Source organism: Mus caroli, unplaced genomic scaffold (genome assembly GCF_978045245.1).
Source record: "Mus caroli unplaced genomic scaffold, Mus_caroli_1 scaffold_13, whole genome shotgun sequence".
Taxonomy (NCBI): Eukaryota; Metazoa; Chordata; class Mammalia; order Rodentia; family Muridae; genus Mus; species Mus caroli.
In genome coordinates this window covers 50,632,445-50,652,065 of record NW_028227268.1, presented here as the reverse complement: position 1 = coordinate 50,652,065, position 19,621 = coordinate 50,632,445, and the positions used below count along the sequence as shown (strand labels likewise).

At 45.9% G+C, this 19,621-nt stretch overlaps 1 protein-coding gene across 1 annotated transcript; it reads left to right on the top strand.

The window, feature by feature from the left end:
• The first annotated feature begins 7,740 nt into the window (after window positions 1–7,740).
• Window positions 7,741–19,093, top strand: Xaf1 (XIAP associated factor 1). Its single transcript, XM_021176950.3, has 6 exons — window positions 7,741–7,836; window positions 9,417–9,552; window positions 10,749–10,944; window positions 12,674–12,762; window positions 14,771–15,088; window positions 18,128–19,093. Exons 1-6 carry the CDS (start codon window positions 7,805–7,807, stop codon window positions 18,167–18,169), a joined length of 813 nt encoding a protein of 270 aa, XP_021032609.1. The 5' UTR covers window positions 7,741–7,804; the 3' UTR covers window positions 18,170–19,093.
• Window positions 19,094–19,621: the final 528 nt, after the last annotated feature.

The following is a 19,621-nucleotide window of genomic DNA, read 5'->3' as shown; positions in this document are numbered from 1 at the left end:
GAAGTTGTCCCAGAAACAGGTCTTTAGCGGAAACAGTTTCCATGCAGTTGAGGTAGAATCAGGCAGGGAGCTGGAACAGCAGGTCTCAGCATCTCAGCATCCCCTAGGGCTGCCTCCTGGCCTTCCATTCTGCAATATACAAACCTTACAAGCAATAGATAGTTCTATAAAGACATTTGTATGGAATGTGCAGGATGCATAGACCAATCACAGATGGTTTCCTGCTCTTTGTTTGAGCAGGTGAAAGACAGCTGTCTTTCTTCAGAAGCTAGTTTGATCATATAACCCCACCGCAATATAAATCTCCATTCGTGCCGTATGAAATGATGGTATCTAATAAATATGAGAATTTTGTAGCCAACAAGATTGGCTATGCAAGCTGAAGTTCTGGCTGCTGGAAATGTGTGTGTGTGTGTGTGTGTGTGTGTGTGTATACAGGCTGTCCAGGCTATCCATAGACAGAATATAGCAGAAACAACTCTTAAACCTTGTATACACACACACACACACACACACACATACACACATGTCCCAGTCAGTTTCAGAGTTGTTAAATGTGGGCACCATGAAGGCAAATCTCTATCTTGTTCTTGTAAAGGGGTTGTAAAAAATCAATCCTTTAGATTAACCCCTGTGATGGGTCATTCCTTAGGTAACAGGAAGGCAATGGGATTCCAGGCTGTAAAGAGCCCATTGGCTGAATGACTTTTTTGATTGCTCTCAGATCTGTCAACAAGCTCCATTTGCCAGATTTCTTTTTAATGACAAATACAGAAGAGTTCCAAGGGCTGATGGACTCCTTTATGTGTTTTTTCCTTTGTTATAGGCCATTGTTCAACCCAATCAAGTTGTTCAATCAACCACCTTAGTTGATGGTGTTTTATCAGTAATGGCTCCCTCAACCAAGGTTTAAGAGTTGTTTCTGCTATATTCTGTCTATGGATAGCCTGGACAGTCTGCAACTGTCCCCAATAATATCTTTTTGCATTTGGGGGGGTGGTGTTTCAAGACAGGGTTTCTCTGTGTAGTCCTGGATGTCCTGGAACTCACTTTGTAGACCAGGTTGGCCTCGAACTCAGAAATCTGCCTGCCTCTGCCTCCCAAGTGCTGGAATTAAAGGCGTGTGCCACCACGCCCACATTTTTTATTTTATCAGAAATGCCTCCTCTCTTATGGCCTGTCTTGAAAGTTGGAAGAATGCTGATCTGTATTTCTCACTATTGCAATAAATCTCTCTTGAGGTTTGGTCTTGCTGTCTATTGTAATGCTAAGTGTGGGCCCCCAAGACCTGGAGTCTGAACATAGACTGCAAGTGCATGTGACCCTGCCACCAAGTTATTTCTGATTGGTTAATAAAGATGCCAACAGTCAATAGCTGGGTAGAAGAGACATAGGTGGGGTTTAGAATACCCAGGCTAGAGGTCAGAGGAGAACCACAAGAAGGTGAAGGGGAAGGAGGAGAAAGATGCCATGGGTGATGAGTCATGAAAACATGGCCCTAGGGGTTGGCCAATTGGAGTTAAGAGCAGCCCAGACAAAATAGTAATAACTCAGTGTTATCAACTAAAAAATAAATTCTAATAACATAAAAAAATTGCCCAGCTCTTGTGCTGTTTAAGACTTATTGTAAATATAAAAGTTGTATGTATTACCCTGAAAATAAAGACAGGGTAGGAACTGTAGGCTAGGGTAAAAATTTCTACAACACATCTCTATCTGCCCCATAAGTTCTCCATCTGCCCCATATGGCCTTAATTTTCCTGTTTGACTTTCTGGTTCTATACATTTAATCCATTTAAGACAATGTCCCAGTCCCTAGGAGCTACGTAAATACTCTTTGAAGTGGCCAAGCTGGGTTCCAGGAATCTCGTGATATTAAAGTTACATCTGCCCCACTAATCCTTCAATCTCAACTCCATCCAACTGTAATTTTAACTTTGGTCTTTTAGCATTTATAGTAGTCTGCCACAATAACTGTTTCTTGGTATCCTTAGAACCTCTTGTTTTATCTTTAGGAGCCGGTTGATTTTCATTAAGTGACTTAATTGAATTTTGAGCATTTCTGTTGGTCCTATTAGACCTTGAATTTTTTTATTGTTTTTCAGAAATGTCTTTCCTCAGCAGACAGGAAATGAATGGCTTATGTTTTTTTGTTGGGCCTTGAGTGAAGCCCCTTAGTTTTCCAAAATTAAAGAATTGCTTTGTATGTCTTTGAATGACCTACATTCACGAATCATATACCCATTTCTTCGATGCCTTCTACATTTCAGAGAACATTTCCTCCCAGAATTATTACTATCATAGAAGGATTTCTCCTTAGGAAGTGTTTGTTACCATCATTTGGGGAATGACTTGATCTTTTGTAGCCAAAGTAGTAGGTATCTTGTTTTTCTTTATCTCCTGCCATTGTTTGTCCAAACACAACTGGCTTGTGAGCCTTTGCTTCTATGTCCACAGTAGTTTTAATCCATTCATGAAGAGCAGCAGACCTTGCTCTTAATGCTCTTAACACCCTTTTGTATTCATTCGCATTTTCAAAGCTAAAGATTCAATTACAATTTCTCTACCATTTGGATTTGATATTGCTCTACTTAGAGATGTAGGTAGTCTTTGTAAAAAGTCTATGAAAGGCTCATCTGAACCCTGAGTTATCTTTGTAAATGATCCAGTACATCCCTGTTGTTCAACCTTGTCCCAAGCATGTAAGGCTGTTATGTGACATTGTTCTAGGACAGCATCTTCAAGGACAGTCTGTACTCCTGATTCAGAATACAGGCCTTCCCCTAGTAATTGATCCTTAACAATATCAGTGCTTCTGTTCCTATTGTTTGGCTCCATAATCGAAGCCTCATCTTCCCACCATGTCAGCCCATGTAAGTGAGGACCAGGCTCTAGGATAGCTGTCATCAAATCTCTTTAATCTTTTGGAATTATATGATTCCATGTGCTCTAATTATTATCTGTTTGACATATAGTGAATGTAAGACATGGCTTGTTATTGTGTCCTTAAACCTTTTAAAACCCTGTGCCTCTATAGGTTGCCATTCAAATTCTTGATAACCTTGTGGATTTTCTTCATCTCCTTCCAACTCTCTTATCAAGGCTGGGAAAATGTTTTAAACAGAAGCAGACTCCCCTTCTTGCAGTCTTGTTACAAAGTGATGTTATTTGTTCTCATTTATTTTTAAGCTAGTAGAGGGTAAGTTTAAATTGGTTGTACTTACATTGGGCATAGAACTAAACTACCTGAGACAAAGTTATCAGGTAGGGAGGCAAAGCCCTCCCCCAAAAAGGCAGCTTTGAAGCTATCACAGAAGAAGAAGAAGAAGAAGAAGAAAAAAAAACAGACACTGCTTGGGAACAACCAACTATACCACCCAAGAAGGTGTGGCATTCTCAAAGGCTACATGGTCTCAGAGCATGAGACCCCACACTGCAGAGAGCCTCTGGGAGGCTCCTTCCCAGTAAAGGTGCAACTGCCTGCTGGAACACAGCCCTAAACATAGCCACTGGATTTCCAATGTTTCTTACTGGCATAGGGAGCATCTCGAGCTTGAGCCCCACCTACCCCCGCTCACCTTCCCCTATCCCTGGGACTAGGTGGGACACCAAATAGACAAGACCCATGTTGAACACCAAAATGTAGTACAACAAATTTAATTTTATTTCTGACTATGTTAAAAATAAATGAGGCTCAGACTATGGTTATTTTATTTGGCTTAGACAATTACTGGGGGTAACCCCTATCTACTTTTGTAACTGCTGGCCTGGCTACCACCCCAGTGGTGTACCCCAGATACTTGCTGTTTCTCCTGGCCACATGCTCAAGGTGGCAGTCCTCTCTGTAGTATGAATATTTTAATAAGTCCCGGTGCGGGGTTCCTTCCCACCATTTATGCTCTTGAATGAAAGACTGACACAGCCTTGTATTTTAATATGCTTTAAGCAGCACAATAGCTGGGCAACTGCCTAACCTCTATGCTGTGAGAATCCACTTTCCTACCGATAACTCCAAGTTACTACTTACTAATTTCTATGTTCCCTCTTGGCTGCCCTTGACCCAATTGAGCAGCCCTCTGGGCCATGTTCTCCTGGCCCTTTCACATGGCGGCTCTCCTTCCTTCTGCATGTTCTTTTTCTTCCATGGTGGCCTCCTCCTTCCTGCTCCTTCCTTGTGGTTTCTAGCCATGGAAACCTAAACCCCAACTATCTCTCTTCTTCCCAACTGTTGGCTACTGGCATCTTTATTCACCAATTAGAATTAACTTGGGGGGGGGACCCAAAGGCTATATATGCCACTCCAAATCTTGGAGGCCAGTACTTAGCATTAGAATACAGGCAGCCTTAGGCCAAATCCACTATACCTCTCATGGTGTCTTCTCCTCTGTCCTCTTCCTTCTCTCTCTCCTTTCCACCCTACTCAACCAGGTAACTCAAAAACCCTCCTACCTCTAATCCTGCAATAATTGACTGTAGCCGTTTTATTTAACCAATAGTTTTAAATTAAGGATAAAGGTTTGTACAACAAAAGTTGGTAAATGTTGAGGATTCACTCATAGGCCAGGTACAAAATGTAGTATTACACTACATAGCAAAGGACCAAACCTCAACAACTGACACACAATTTTCTTGTTAGGAGCTAGACATCATAATGTACACTTGTTAGTCTCCACACTCAGGAGGTAGGGTTTAAAAAGATCAGGAGTTCAAGACCACCCTCACTCAAACTGAGAACATGTTGACTTTACTCTGACTAAAAAAAAATAACAGAAATCGATAGAAGAATCTGGACTTATTTATAGTTTAGCCAATGAGAACTGATTAGTCTAACCATTCTCCATGTCTAAGGCCATCTTATAATTTACAGAAAGCCATGAGAAAAAGGCAAAGACAGATGTAAATTTAAGTACAGTACTGGCTAGTTGTTTTTTTCCTGGGAGCAAGGGGACATGCATTTCCCCCCATTCTCTGTCCCAGAGACAGGTTTTTATTAAGTCTGAGCCAAGAAAAACGGGATCTTAAAGATGCCTCCATTTTTAAAAAAGAAAGCAGTCTAGATGTTTCCTGGGGTGGAAACTCACTACCCAGAGCAACATTCCCCTGTAAAACATAGCCCTGTAACTTAAGAGAGGACAGTCTCCTTTTGGCCCCCAGTTTGAAGGGGAGGATAGTTATCTTGTTGTTGTGATTGGAGTTGGAGTCACTAAGGAGACAAACCTGGGGATTTGTTTCCAGAGAGGTTTGACTGAGGTGGAGAGAGCAACCAGGAATGGGGGCAGCAGCATCCCACTGGATGTGGTGAACTAGTAAGAAGTGAGCTGAGCGCCAGCCCGTGTCTTCCTCCTGACTCATGTGGCCAAGAAGACCTCATGCTCCAACCACCATGCATCCCCCACCATGATGGACTGTACCCGCAAATTATGAGCCCAAGTCATCCTTTCCTCTTCTAAGTTGAGAGTGTTTTGCCACAAGGAGAAAGGAACCCATTCAAAGGGACAGTAATCTGTTATGGAGGGGAGGCGTGGCAGCGGGCATGCAACAGCTGTCTGTTAGCTGGCACAGGGAGCAGAAAGTGATCAGACCTGAAGCAGACCCCAAGACACACCCCTCGTTAACCGGTTTTCTCTAGTGAGGCCCCACTCCCTGGAAGTTTCATAAGCTCCTAAAACAGCACCGTCTGCTAAAGGAGCAGTATTCAGACAGAGGAGAATTCACATTCAAGTGATAACCTATATCCTTGGAGGACCATGTTACTGGGGGACAAGGTGTCTGTTTATACTTCTGGGGCTCAGTCATTCAAATTGGCTCAGAATAAACCAATTCTTCTTTCAGGATGGTCAATAGAAACTAGTGTGATTTATTTTATTATTATTATTATTATTTTCTTTCAGCCATGCTAAGGATTGTATCTAGGGCCTTGTGTGGGCTAAGCAAAGGCTAGGCAAGCACTTTACTTTCAGGTAAAGAGGATACATTCTATAATGACAGGAGGAAGCATAGTATAGTTAAGTTCTCAAACCCATAACATAGCTGCCTGTTACGATTATCAAATATGATACTCAGTATTCAAAACATTTGTGTGTGTAGAGATCAAAGAACAACTCAGTGGAGTTGGTTCTTCCTCCCACCACGTGCATCCCGGGGATTGAACTCAAACTGTCAGGTTTAATGGCAAAGTGCCTTTATCCGCTGAGCCAGCCATGTATGAAATGTGTACTATATTTTTTTCTTGATTTTTATTTGACATTTTAATGCATGTGTGTAATGCATCGTGATCATGTTCCCTCACCTCTCTGCTTTCTTGCACCCTGCATTCATGCCAAGGGCACACAAGTGGAAGTGACTCACTGCTGTGTGTAGCATCACTGGGTGACAAGACTTCTGCAATTCTTCAGGTGTAATCTTATATGGCTGCTGTGCTATGTACAGTTGCACTGCTGACAGAAACATTATTATTCCGTACACGGCTGTATGTGTGAATGTATCAGATGTCACTGAGATATACTTTGTGATGTGTGTGTGTGTGTGTGTGTGTGTGTGTCTGTGTGTGTGTGTTAGATCCTAACCCCAAAGCCTTATGCATGGTAGGCAAGTGCCATACCACTACCTCTACTCCAAACCCCTTTGATCGTTTTCATTTATCTAATGGCGCCCTGCTTCTTCCTGTGTGTGTGTGGGGGGGGGGGAAATGAACACAGGAAACCAGCAAATTGACTGACTTCCATCATTTTGCACTGTGATAATTTTGGACATGGGCTGCCTTTAACACAATTTGTTTTCTTTGAACCTCATGAGGTCAGCTAGCCTTGTTGGGTAACTGCCTGGGGCTGTGGCACCTCGCTGGAACAAACATATACTGACACAGCAGCAGTTTTGCATGCAAATTCTAGGAGCACCTGGACCTTAAAGTTGCCTGGGAGCCCCAGTGTAACCCAGTCAGCCAGGAGACAGTATCCAGAAGGCTGAGGTGACTCAAGCTCCCAATTGGTTATCTTGTCTGGATCTGAGCACAGCTCCTCCAGCTCCGTGCATGTGGCAGAAGGGTCACACCTTGGACCACGTTACCTGGGAACTTCTGTGCAGGTTATTCAGCCCCTTGCTGCTCGATTTTACCAGTGAGCATGGGATAGCAAGACCTCCTCATGGTTCCTGTCATCTTGGCTTACATTATTGTTTGCCATTATTGTTTGCTTTGTTTTGTTTCCCAGCAGAGGACAACCTCAGGAGAGTTATCCCTGGCCATTCCCAAGACTTGCCCCAAACCCTGTAGCCTGAGCATCCAGCACCCAGAACCCCCTGCTCAGTTCCTCACAGACTTTGTTTTCAAAGTCACCACAAACTGGAACCCATGCAGGGGTACAGAGCTTACAGGAGCTTCTTCTTCAGAGAGCAGACTCAAGCTTAGCATCTCAGGAGAGACCAGACAGAAACAGTAGGAGTCAGTCACAGGTTGAGAAGTGGGCAGGGACCCCATGGAAACAAAGCCAGTCAGGGAGGGAGGGGGAGAAAGGGAGCAGTTGTTGTGCTGCCCAGAGGAAATCCGACAGCTAACCCCCACCCTGGAGGTCACAGTTACAGTAGCACAGAGGCTGCACAGGACAAGGGGCATGATAGAGGACTAGCCCATGCTGCAGAATGGCCTTCTGGGAGCGTCTAGCTGCCAGGATCTGGGAACCGCCCTGGGCTGAGAATTTTTGAAGTCTCCTCCCTACCACTGTGAGTCAGGCTGGGCAAACACTTTCAGTTTTGTTTTCCTGTGTGCAAAGAAACGAAACTCCACAGAAGCACTGCAGGAAGCTTGACCATGGAGGCTGACTTCCAAGTGTGCAGGAACTGGTAAGAAGGCATTTTCTCCAGGGCTGGCCAGACAGAGGGGCAGGGCAGAGCAAACAAATTCTGAAGTGAGGGGGATGAAGTACAACACAAGAGGACAAGCCGAAGGGGACTGGAACCTCTGGAGTGAAGAGGTTCCAAATCTCTAAGTAGAGTGCTCAGCGGTACCTCAATATCACTGTTCCCTCTTAGCGTGGGTGTTTCAAGCTGGCTAGTTTTAGCCATGAAGTATGGAGGGACTGGTCCCTAGCAGGCTATTCCTGTCAGAGCTTAGATCCGTAGCGGGGGTGGGGGGCATCGTGGTCTTCCCACCCATCTGTGAGAGGATCCTTTGAGAGATGTTCCAGGGTTATTCCTGTCCTCTGCCTGACAAAGGAGCTGGGAGATAGAACATGGAGGGCTGAGCAGGAGGCAAGGACCACACCTCCAAGTAAAGAGAGCTGGTCCCTCAGCAGACCCCCACCTGTTGCAGTAACTGGGGTAAAGCTCCACAGAGATCTTCGTTCCACTTCACCTTTTAGGATCTCTGGTCTATGGAGTATGTTGGCAGGCAGAACAGAGAGGGCAAACAGAGCAAGGGATGTCATTCTGTGCAGTTGTGGGGACAGCTGGATCAGGCTAACAGCAGTGAGGCCATGAGCCAGATCACAGGGGCCTGAACAATTGGTCCTTTAAGGATACAGCCTGTTTCCTTTCTCCCGAGCTGCCGTGAGCATGAGCAGATAGAATGGGTTGGCAGCATTCCTGGTGATGAGCCTGTCAGAGGAGGACACCCTGCCCTACAAGACTCCCCTGCATCTCAGACGCTCTCTGGGTAGCTGCAAGGGAGCCCAGGGACTGGAGACAGTGTGGTGGATGGACTTTTGCTCTTGAAAGTTGGGAAACCCTTGGAGGGTCTGAAGTGTGGTCAGGGCAGAGCTGCACTGCTGTGCTGCTTTGGTCTCGTGATGGCCTTTCTAGGAGATAACTGGAAAAGGATAGAACTTTACCTCCCCCTCCCCCTCTCTGTGCGGGGATACTGGGGAGTCGTTCCAGGCACTGAGCCTACAGCATTGCACAGAGCAGCCACGCACTCTGAGCTGCATTATCCCCAGCTCTGTTTTTCCCTTTGCTTTTGACACAGAGTATCACTAAGTTGCCCAGGCTGATCTTGAACTCACTCTATAAGCATAAATAAGCCTTAAACTAGCCATCTTCCTGTCTCAGGCTCCTGAACACCTGTGCCAACAGCCCTAGCTAACTTGTACATGTTTGAAATATACATCTTGATACACAGTACTTATTTGTGAAACCATCTTACAATCTAGGAAATGAAATCTATCATCACTCTTGAAAGTTGCCTGTTGCCCTGGTACCCTCTTCCTCCCACTCTCCCAGGCACAGTGCCCTCACACCTATTTTCTGATAGCAAGCTTATCTGTTTCACCAGCACTGGCAGGCATAGGGATGCATCATCAGCATCATCACTGTTTTCCCTGGCCTCAGGCCTGGAAAGAGCTTACCCCAGGTATGCAACAAGGCGTCATGCTTTATGCTAAGACACTGTGCCTTTCTTTCTCCCCCACCCCCACTTTTTCCTGAAGCAAAAGAAATGTGGCCTCTCTCCACTTCATGCTCCACGAGGCCCACTGCCTGCGCTTCGTAGCCCTTTGCCCAGAATGTGAAGAGCCCATCCCAGAGTCAAAGATGAAAGAGCACATGGAAGTTGTGCACCAGCAGGTGAGCAGGTGGGCAGGTGGGTCAGAGGCCTGGGGGGTCAATAACTGGAGTCCAGCCTTCCCTGACCTGGTGGGTAAGTTATTTAGCCTCTCCATGTTTGGCCTCTGTTTTTTGTTTGTGCTACCCTGAGGCTGTCCCCAGTTTCTCCCTTTCTTCTGGCTACCCCAAGACTATGGGTCTGGCAGAACAGAGGATCCATATCAAGAAAGGCTAACTGTTCTTCAGAGACTTGTAAGGAGGAGGCAGGAGGGCCCATCTCAGTCTTCTTTCCTACATTTTTGAGTCAGTCTCTTGCGGCTTTATCTTTCTGAGAATCAAGTTCAGGCATCCATTTAGATTCAAGCTGACCCAACAAATACTTCAGTCAAGTTGATATAAAACTAGCCAGAACAGTTTGAGTAGTTTGGACTATGTCGGCAGCTTGTGCAAGCCCTCCCTTGCTGGAGTAGGAGTGAATTCTTCTCTATAGGCAAATAGGATAACCTGGGTGAAAGACAGAGAGGCTAGTCATAAAAATTACCACCACCACCATTATCTCCCCACCTGAGAGGCAGGAGAATGATGGACTATCCTACCCGAAAGATGCAGATTCATCTGCATCTGTATATACTTGCATATATGCATGTATACATACAAACATACTTACATACAAACATACTTACATACATATGTACATGCTTGACAGAGGAGATTTCCACCATCCATGAGTTAATTTCTGTTAATTTGACGTGGGCTGTGGACACCTGGGAAGAAGGAATCTCGGTTGAAGAATTCCATCAGATTGTCCTGTGGGTGCATCTCCAGGCAATTTCCTGATAAATAACTGAATTAAGAAATCCCAGCCCACTGTGCCAGGTGGTCCTAGATTGTAAAGAAAACAAGCCAAACAAGCCAGTAAGCAGTACTCCCCCATGGTCTCTGCTTCAATTCCTGCCTCCAGGTTCCTTCCTTGAGTTCCTGTCCTGGCCCTCAATGGTAGACTGTGGTGTTGAAGTATAAAATGAAATAAACCCTTTTCTCCCCAAGTTGCTTTTGGTCATGATGTTTATCACAGCAACAGAAAACAAACTAGAATAATGAGTCTAAGGAACTCATAATCCCCAAGGACACTCTGTGCCTCTGACCCTTGCCAATATTTTCTTTGATTGACTTCAATTCCCTTAGAGGTTGGGTCTATGTCCTCCATCTTCCCACAGACCAAGGAAAGCCAACAGCACCCTGCCAAGTGCAAGTTCTGTGAGCTGGCCGTGCAGCTTAGCAATCTGGACGTCCACGAGTCCCACTGTGGCAGCCGGACAGAGCATTGTCCACACTGCAACCAGCCCATCACACTCCAAGTACTGTCCCAGCACAAAGCCATGTGTCTGAGTGCAAAGGGCAGGCCTGAGGAAGGTGAGCAGCAGAGAGAAGCTGGAGAGGGAGAGGGCAGCTTCGAGGGCCAGATAGTCTCCTGGGCAGGATGCAAGAAGTAGAGCCCTTGACTGCACAGGGGAGGTATGTCCATTCTGTGTGTTTCCACTGAACTAGAGTAGCCTTCTTGTGTGTCTGCAGTAGCCGTCAGTGACTTAATCAGGGAAAACAGGAGGCCAGGGAAGTGGGGTGTAAGAACTCACACTGAAGAGGGAGAAAGCCACAGGGAATCCTAAACATGTAGGGCTTTCTTTTCGTTCCAAAGACATGGTGCTAGCCTGGTAAGGTGCACCTATAGATGAAAACATACAGAGAGATCAGGAAACAAAACTGGACACCCCAGTTTCCATCACCGAGCTGGATCCTAGGCTATTGAATGTTTTTATCATTCTGTAATTTGAGAGAGAGAGAGAGACAGACAGACAGACAGACAGAGAGAGAGAGAGGCAGGAGCAGCTTGAGGATGGAAGGGTTTACTGTGGCTCACAGTGTGAGGCCATAGCAGCCTTGATGTGTTGGGGAAGACATGATCACAGCATGAGGTACTCCTCACTGTCTCCCTGAACCCACAGTCAGGAAGCAGAGAGCACAAGATGTGGGGTTGGGCTAAGAAACCTGAACCTAGTGTCTGACTTCTTCCAGGGAGGCTCTACCTCAGAAGGGTGCCACAACTTTCCAAAACAGCATTTTAGTAGCTAAGGTCCAAGTGTTCAAACACATGAGCTCACAAGGAGGGCAGAGTGTTTTCATTCAAACCACAGCAATTAGTGATGGCCAGATGGGAGGCTGCTGCTTCAAGACTAGGTTTGTATATCAGCTTTCTAGTACCACCTCCTTCTCCTTCTCTCTCCTCCCTCTCCCTCTCTCTCTTCCTCCTCCCCCTTCTCCCTCTCTCCATCTCCCTCTCTCTCTTTTACTCCCTCCCTTTCTCCCCCTTCCCTTACTTCTTTCCCCTCATTCCCCTTCCTCCCTCCACCCCCATCTCTAGCTCCAGTTCAGTACCAGGGATTTGAACCTAGAGCCTCATATGTGCTCTACCGCTGACCTCTTTGCAGTCTGTTGGCCCAATTCCATGACCTCTTTATAGGAGAGTTTTCCAAGAGCACAGACGTCTATGTGACACATCTTTTGTGGACTTCATTGGTTGTTTTGATAATGTGATAACATGCAGAGAAACTGTGAAACTGCTTAGTAAGTCCCACTAGGTCAATACTCTACCCAAGGTCAAAATTGGCTGGAGGAAAGGCAGGAAATGTGAGATTTGTGTGCTTTTCCTTCATTACATTGTGCCTGGGCTCCCACACAACCAACAGTGTGCAACACAAGTTCATTGACAGCTTCAATACAACACAACTTTAACACCACGATGTTACAACCAACACCTGGTTGAATCGCATAGCTGGGAACAGGGTAGAATAGCTCAATTCGAAAGGCTGGGCAACTCTGTAGAGCCCCTTTCAATCAATTAAAAAACAGTTGTGCTCCAGGAAGATGTCTCGTCATCTGGGTCATCTTCTGCCCTGAGTACCAGTGTAATACAAACAGTCATCCATTAAAGCCTTTCCTGTGTGGCTAAGGCAGCTAGCAGTATAGCAAACCTAAGATCTGGCTAGCCTGGGAATGCTCATGAGTACAGGCCATGGGAGAAACCAGGGGAAAGATGGACTAGCTATTCTCAAGAACAGTCATTTGTGTTTCTTTGTTTACTCAGGGGAGAGAATTGTATCATCTCCTGGAAGAAAAACCCATTGTGATATTTGCAAACAAATGATTCCAGAAAATACGTATGCCTCCCATATGGTGAGTAGCAATGACCCACTCTCTAACTGTGCCAGGAGCCAGTTCCTATTCCAAAAAGCAAGGTCCGACAGCAGATTCTCAATACACCTCGCAAAGCACAGTTATCAAAGGTTCTGATGTTTGTTATTTCATTTATTTGGTTTGGTTTGTTCCAAGGTTTCCTTTGGGCAGATTTGTAGAGTTGGCTTTCATTTTGCCTATCCCATCAAAGAGCAGCTCTGATAACTCCCCATGCCTCTGATCACCTCTGACCATCACCAACCTTCAAGGCCTGGGCATTATAATGTGGCCCCCAACAGGGCCTGCCCTCTTGGGCTTTCTGCCCATGTTCAGGCTATGACCTCCCCCATGAGACTAAAAGGGCTTTCCCCATCTTTCTATAGTAACGCTCACAGGATACTGAGGATAAAAGGGGACTCTATTGATGGCAGATGATGTAGCTGGTTGACTGGCTTTACTTGAGTGATTCCTCCATAGCCTTACTGCCTTTTAGTACACTGGTGAGCCAAGCTGCTCTCTTCTCTTATGGAACGTTCTCCTCCTGAGAAACATCCCACAGCTTCTCTCCCAGAAACGTCTTGTTGTCCCAACCCACCCACCCACCCACCTGCCCTGTCCAGGGCTATAGACTTATCTCAGCACTGAGGAGGCAGAGGCAGGCAGACCCCTCAATTTGAGGCCAGACACTGTCGAAAAGGAAAGGGAAAAGGAAAAGGGAAGTAAGAAAAAGCAAGCAAGCAAACAAACAAACAAACAAGAAAGACCAACCACTATGGAACAGTGGAACTAAGGGGCTTAGAGGTGACCTAGCTCTTTGATATTTACTGCCACACCTGAAACTTGCTATTCCTGGCAGTGTGGTGCAGGGGAAGGGGTTTTTCCTTCCTTCTCATCTTTTATAACTAACTAGGATTTTCCCCTTGCCTGAGCCCCTAGTTACAAGACTCATGTCTCCCCATCCATTTGCAGCTCGATGAGAGAAAACCCCAGGCTGTGCAATTTCTACATAACAGAAATGTATTTCTCACTGTTCTGAAGCCAAAGAACCCAAGTGCAGAGCGTGGGCATTAGGAGCCTAGGGAGGGCCTTGAGGCTTCATGAACAGCAGATGCAAGAGAGCAAGCCAGCAGCAGTTACCCAGGCTACTTGAAGCCTTTTACAATCCCATGAGTGTGCAAGGAGAGGAGCCGTCATGACCAACACAGCCCCCTATTAGCCTGTGTAACATATGGATTTTATTTTTATTTTTAGGGGACAAAGAGAGACAAGATTTCTCTATATAGCCCTGGCTGTCCTTGAACTCGATATGTAGACCATGCTGGCCTTGAATTCCCAGATATCCACTTGCCTCTGCCTCCCAAGTGCTTGGATTAAAGACTCACACCTTATTTTCAATTTTTTAAATTTATTTTTATATGTGCCTACTTGCCTGTATGTGCAACACATGCGTGCAGTGTCTGTGGAGGCCAGAAGAAGGTATCATATCTTCTAGAACTGGACTTACAGGTTGTTGTGAGCTGTCTGGCATGAGTGCTGAAAACCAATCAAACTTGGGTCCTCTGAAAGAGCAGCAAGCCCCTTTAAGACTGAGCCATCTCTCCGGCCCCCAAAACCTGGATTTTAGAGGGATGTACCCAAACTTCCATCCTGGAACATGAGTCTTCTAGCAAAGTTAGCTGTAAAATCAAATGTCTGCCTTATATTATCCAGCATTTTAAAAATATTTTTACTCTGTGTGTGTGTGTGTGTGTGTGTGTGTGTGTGTGTGTGTGTGTGTGTGTGTGTGTTTGCTGAGTAAAGGTCTTATGGGGATTTTCTACTGTTTAAGTTCCAGGGTTCAAATTCATGTCTTCAGGCTTGACAAGAAGCATCCTTACCCACAGAGCCATCTCGCTAGCCTTTATCCAGGGTTGAGCCTTTCAGGTTATCTCGGCTGTCTTGTCCAACTATTACATATTCTAGCTGAAGTAATTGCTTGTTTAATTTCACACATTATTGACATTTGCAGAAACAATGTTCCGCCCCAAACACTGTGACATGTATTCGGGATGGAAGTGTAATAGTCATTCCTTCAACCCTTGCATTTATGGACTCTGGAAGTCGAAGATCCACAGTGAGTAAAGATGTTCGTCCAAAGACAAAAAATAGAAACAGCTCAACAAAGCGAGAGACAAAAAACCAAAATGGCACTATGGATCTGCCTTTGAAGTCTGGGCTCCAGCAGAGGGCTGATCTTCCTAAAGGAGATGAGACGGCCTATGATACTCTCCGGAACTGTTGTCAGTGCCGAATCTTACTTCCCTTGCCCATTCTAAATGAGCACCAGGTACTTTGTTCTCCCTGCATCCCTAACTGCCTCCTCTCCTGGCTAGGAACCTGCTGCAGTGTCTTAAAGCACCCCAGCCTTGGGATGGGGGAGCTTCCCAATGTGTGGCTGGCCAGCTCCTCCTCTGCCTCCTTCTGCTTCTGTGTCATTGTGCATTCTCTCGGCTACCTGGTTTGTGTCACCTCCCAGTCACTGAGTAACCTTTGAAGGAAGGTCAATCTATCTCCTGGGTCTGCATCTGTATCAGACCCTACACTTGGCAATACTCCAGGGCCACGTGAATGATGGAAGCCCAGCGCTGTCAGTGAACTCCCTCCAGGTGGAGATAAGGCAGAAGGCCCTGACTCCAGATGTGAAGGCGGCTGGTGACTTGCCTCTAGCATACCCAGAGCTGGCCTTTCTCATCCTGAGTTTTCCACCCAAGGCTATCTTCGTTTGCTATGGGGTTTTGTTTGTTTTTTGTTTGATTAGTTGTTTAGGTTTTGTTTGGTTTCCTTTGGTTTGGTTTTATTGTTTGGTTTGGTTTGGGGGTTTTGTTTTTATTTTTTCCAAACCAGAGTTTCTCTGTGTATCCCTGGCTGTCCTGGAACTCTGTTTTATAGACCAAACCGGCATTGAATGTAGAGAGCTCCACCTGCCTCTGCTTCCCCGGTACTGGGATTAAAGAGTTCACTACCTCTGCTCTGCCAAATGATTGTTCCAAATGATTGTTTTGGGGTTTTGGGGGGGAGGTTAAAAGGCATTTGAAGAGGAAAGGGTTAATTTCACCTTAGTGCTTGGGGAAGTCAGGACAGAACCTGGCAGCAGAAATTGATGCAGAGGTCATGAAGGAATGCTGCTTACTGGCTTGCTTCCTCCTCATGGCTTGCTCAGCCTGGTTTCTTATAGTGCCCATGACCACCAGCTCACCTGAGGTACCGCCCACAACAAACCTCCTTACAGCAATTATCAATCAAGAAAATGCCACATGGGTTTGCTACAGGCCAATGTGACATTTTTCTCATCTGAGGTCCCTCTTCCCAGATGAGCATAGCTTGTGTTAACAAAAACCTAAGCAACACACTTTGTCAGGTAGAGGGGTGAATCCCTGTAATCTTAGCACTCAGGAAAGGTGAGGGCAGCAGGGGCTAAAGGGATAACTATGTGGTTAAAGAGCTTGCTGTGCAAGCCCAAGGATATAAGTTCAAATCTGCAGATACCATACAAAAGCCAGGCACAGTGACTCACTCCGGAAACCTCAGGGTGCTCAGGGGACAGAGACAGGTGGGTCCCAGGGACTTTGCTGGCCAGCCTGTCTGGACAAAATGTGGTGTTTAAGATCAGCAAGAGACCCTATCCCAAAACAAGGCAGAGACACATCAAGAAAAGACAAGAAGAGTCACATACCAAGATGGCAATCTCTGACCTTTACATATGGGAGCATGGACCTTCAACCACCTATTTGCACACCACACAAATTTTTAAAAAGGAAGACTGAGACAGGACCCTGAATTTGAGGACAGTCTAGGCTACATAGTGAATTCAAGGCCAACTAAGTTAAAGTAAGACCCTGTGTCAAAAATTAAGTAAACAAACAAACAAACAAATCAATGGAGAAGGGAAGACTAGGTAAATGGTTCGGTGGTAAAGCATTTGTCCTTCATGCATGCAGAAGGCCTTAGGTTCAGTCTTTAGCATCACACACGCACACAAGCTGATTCTCCCCTCTTACTCTTCTCCAGTCACAGCCCTGAGAAAGCAATTTCAGCAGCCTGTGGGTTCTCAATGAGAACCCTATCAGCAGACACAGGGCTGAATCATTGACGGCCCATGTGTTATCTCAGAATATTCATTACACTGCTGTTTGCCCCGCCCCAGAGGTGCAGCCCTTCAAAAACAGGAGATCCTAATAATCTTTTCTAATTTCTTTATGCATTTATGTTTTATAAGAATGACCTAATTTCATCCTGAGTGGGGTGCTTCCGCACTTTCCTCCATCTTTGTCAGACTTAACAAGGAGAAGTACAATATGCCCCAACCAAACTTGAATTTCAAAGAAATGGGGACCAGTTTTTAAGCTAAGTGTGTCTGCAGACATTGTAAGAGATCTGCCATGACGGTCCATTTTCAGTAGGAAAATGTGTTTCCGTGTGAAAGTACATCTAGAGCTTATTACTGAGTCCCAGGTAAGCAGGGGACACTGCCCTTGTCTGCCTCTGCCCGGGTGCTTCTTAGTTTATGTCAGGGTTGAAGACGCTGCACAACTGAGCCCCTGCACTAGGATAGAGAAGGCTCTCAAACCACCACCACCACCACCTGGGGAGCCTATGGTGGGCAGAAGTTTTTCACACTTGAGAACTATAAAAACCACTTGTACCAAATGGGAGCACTAACCATTTTTGCCCTTTCTGTAGAGACTGTACAAGGTTGTAAGTCACTTCAACTGCTTGCTTCTGTTTCGCTACTCTGAGTCTCCCCGATTCTTATTATGAAGGGGGGGGGGAAATCATGATTTCTCACACAGTGATTCTTCAGGTCTCTGAAACAGAAAGTCAGTGAGTCATCGGTATGTTTCCCGTGAGCCCTGATACACCCATATACAAACACGAACCTTTGGGAGTGTTGATATACGCATTCCTCCGCCCCTCAGTTCTATGACTTGGCACTAACCAAGTAAACAACATGGCTCCCTAATTCCAGTGGCTACACAGATGATGTACATGCGTTTCTCCCCGTTCACCTGTGATGCTCACCTCCATTAGGCACTACCCCAAGTCTCCAGTCACCCTCCCTGCTCAGAGTCTCTTCTATACAGTCCCATCTCAGTCTCAATCAGAACACCACCACCCTTTGGTTCAGAACAAGGGACAGCAACACCCAGAGGGGGGGGGGGTTCAGAAACTAGCAGCAGCACCGTGTAGCAAAGTGCTGGTGTAGCATTCCCAAAAGCCCTGCCTTTGACAGCCCCTGTTGGTGGGGAAGACCAATGACAGGAAAGCCAGGAAATAGCTTAATAACTTAGATGTTGAAGCTTTCTAACATCTATTTTCATTTCTTTAGGAGAAGTGCCAGAGGTTAGCTCACCAAAAGACACTCCAGTGAGGATGGCCAGCTGGATTCCGAAGATTGAAGAGCACCAGTTCCCACTAGCTTTCCAGTTCACACTAGCTTTCCAGTTCCCAACTAGCTTCCCAGTTCCCACTAGTTTTCTAGTTCACACTAGCTTTCCAGCTTCCTTTCCTAGTGGTCACGACTTTGTTTTCTTTACCAGTCTCTATAACCGAATTCCCTCCCCCCTTTAATTTCTAACTCTTTCATACGAGTTTACAATGTATTGTAATCATGCTTATCCCCATTGCCTTCCACTGCCCCAACCTACTCCTATGAACCCCTTTTCTTCCCAATAGTTCTCTGCTTTCACATCTTGAGTCCATGTTTGCGAGTGCTGTGCGTGCACACATGCTAACATGCACATGCTTACCCAAGTCTTGTGTCAACAGTAACCACAGCTGATGTGTGCCCCTGTTTGCAACAGCCATGGCCATGCGGAATCCAGAAGAGAGCATCTGGTAGTACCCCACCCAGCCCCTAATCCTTTGGCTCTTGCCGGCTTTGGGCCTCATCTTCCACAATGTCCCCTGGGCCTTGGGAGGGATGTGTCATCTTGGGCTCAGGTCAGGGTCACTCAACTGTCTCAAAGTGCTCTTGGCACTTTGGGTGACCAAGAAAAGAGACAGGCTTTCATCTTTGGGCTTCAGAAGATGTCTTTTCCTTCTTCTGAGCTACAGATGCCCGGGAGAAAAGGCTTTTGCTTCCTGCACTGAACTCGAGCACCTAGGCTCAACTGCTGGGTTGGTTGCTCAAGAAACCCCTGCTTTATCCTAAGTTTCTCCCTGACCTTTTTCTTTGCCTTCCTCATTGGCTCTCTGGACAAGACAGGTTAGGAATATGAGGCCTAGAGGGGGAGATGAAGCAGGAGAAAGGAAGGAAAGAGGGAGGGAGGGGAAAATGGAAAGGAAGGGAAAGAGAAGGAGAGGGGGAGGGAGGGGAGGGAAAGAATGGGAGGGGGAGGGAGGGAGGGGAGGGGCAGGGCAGGGCAGACCAGGGGGAATTAGAGTTCCCAGAAAGTCTTTGTACTGGGCGTTCTTAAAAGACTAATTGTTAGAAGGGCAGTCGTTATAGGGAGGTTCACATGGTGCAGGGCCATCCTGACTGAGCTATCTTAGTCCCTTAAAAAGAAGCTATTTGCCCACATCTGTGTGTGACCTAACATCCTGTGACTCCTAGGTAAAGTTTTGAAACATATGAGTAGATCCCAACTGCTAAGAAAGTCATCACATATGCATCTGGAGCCTATAGCAAGGTCTCCCGCTTTGTATACCCGCTTACCTGTTGTACCACCAGAATTTGTAAAGTGACTTTGTTTTGTTATTTTAAAACTTCACAGAAATTGTTACCCAGGTCAGAGCACGGATATCTGAAGCAAACTGAATCTGTATTTTCAGTCACTCATTTGGCTCCAAAATAAACTTATCTCTGCATCCTTTTAGAGCT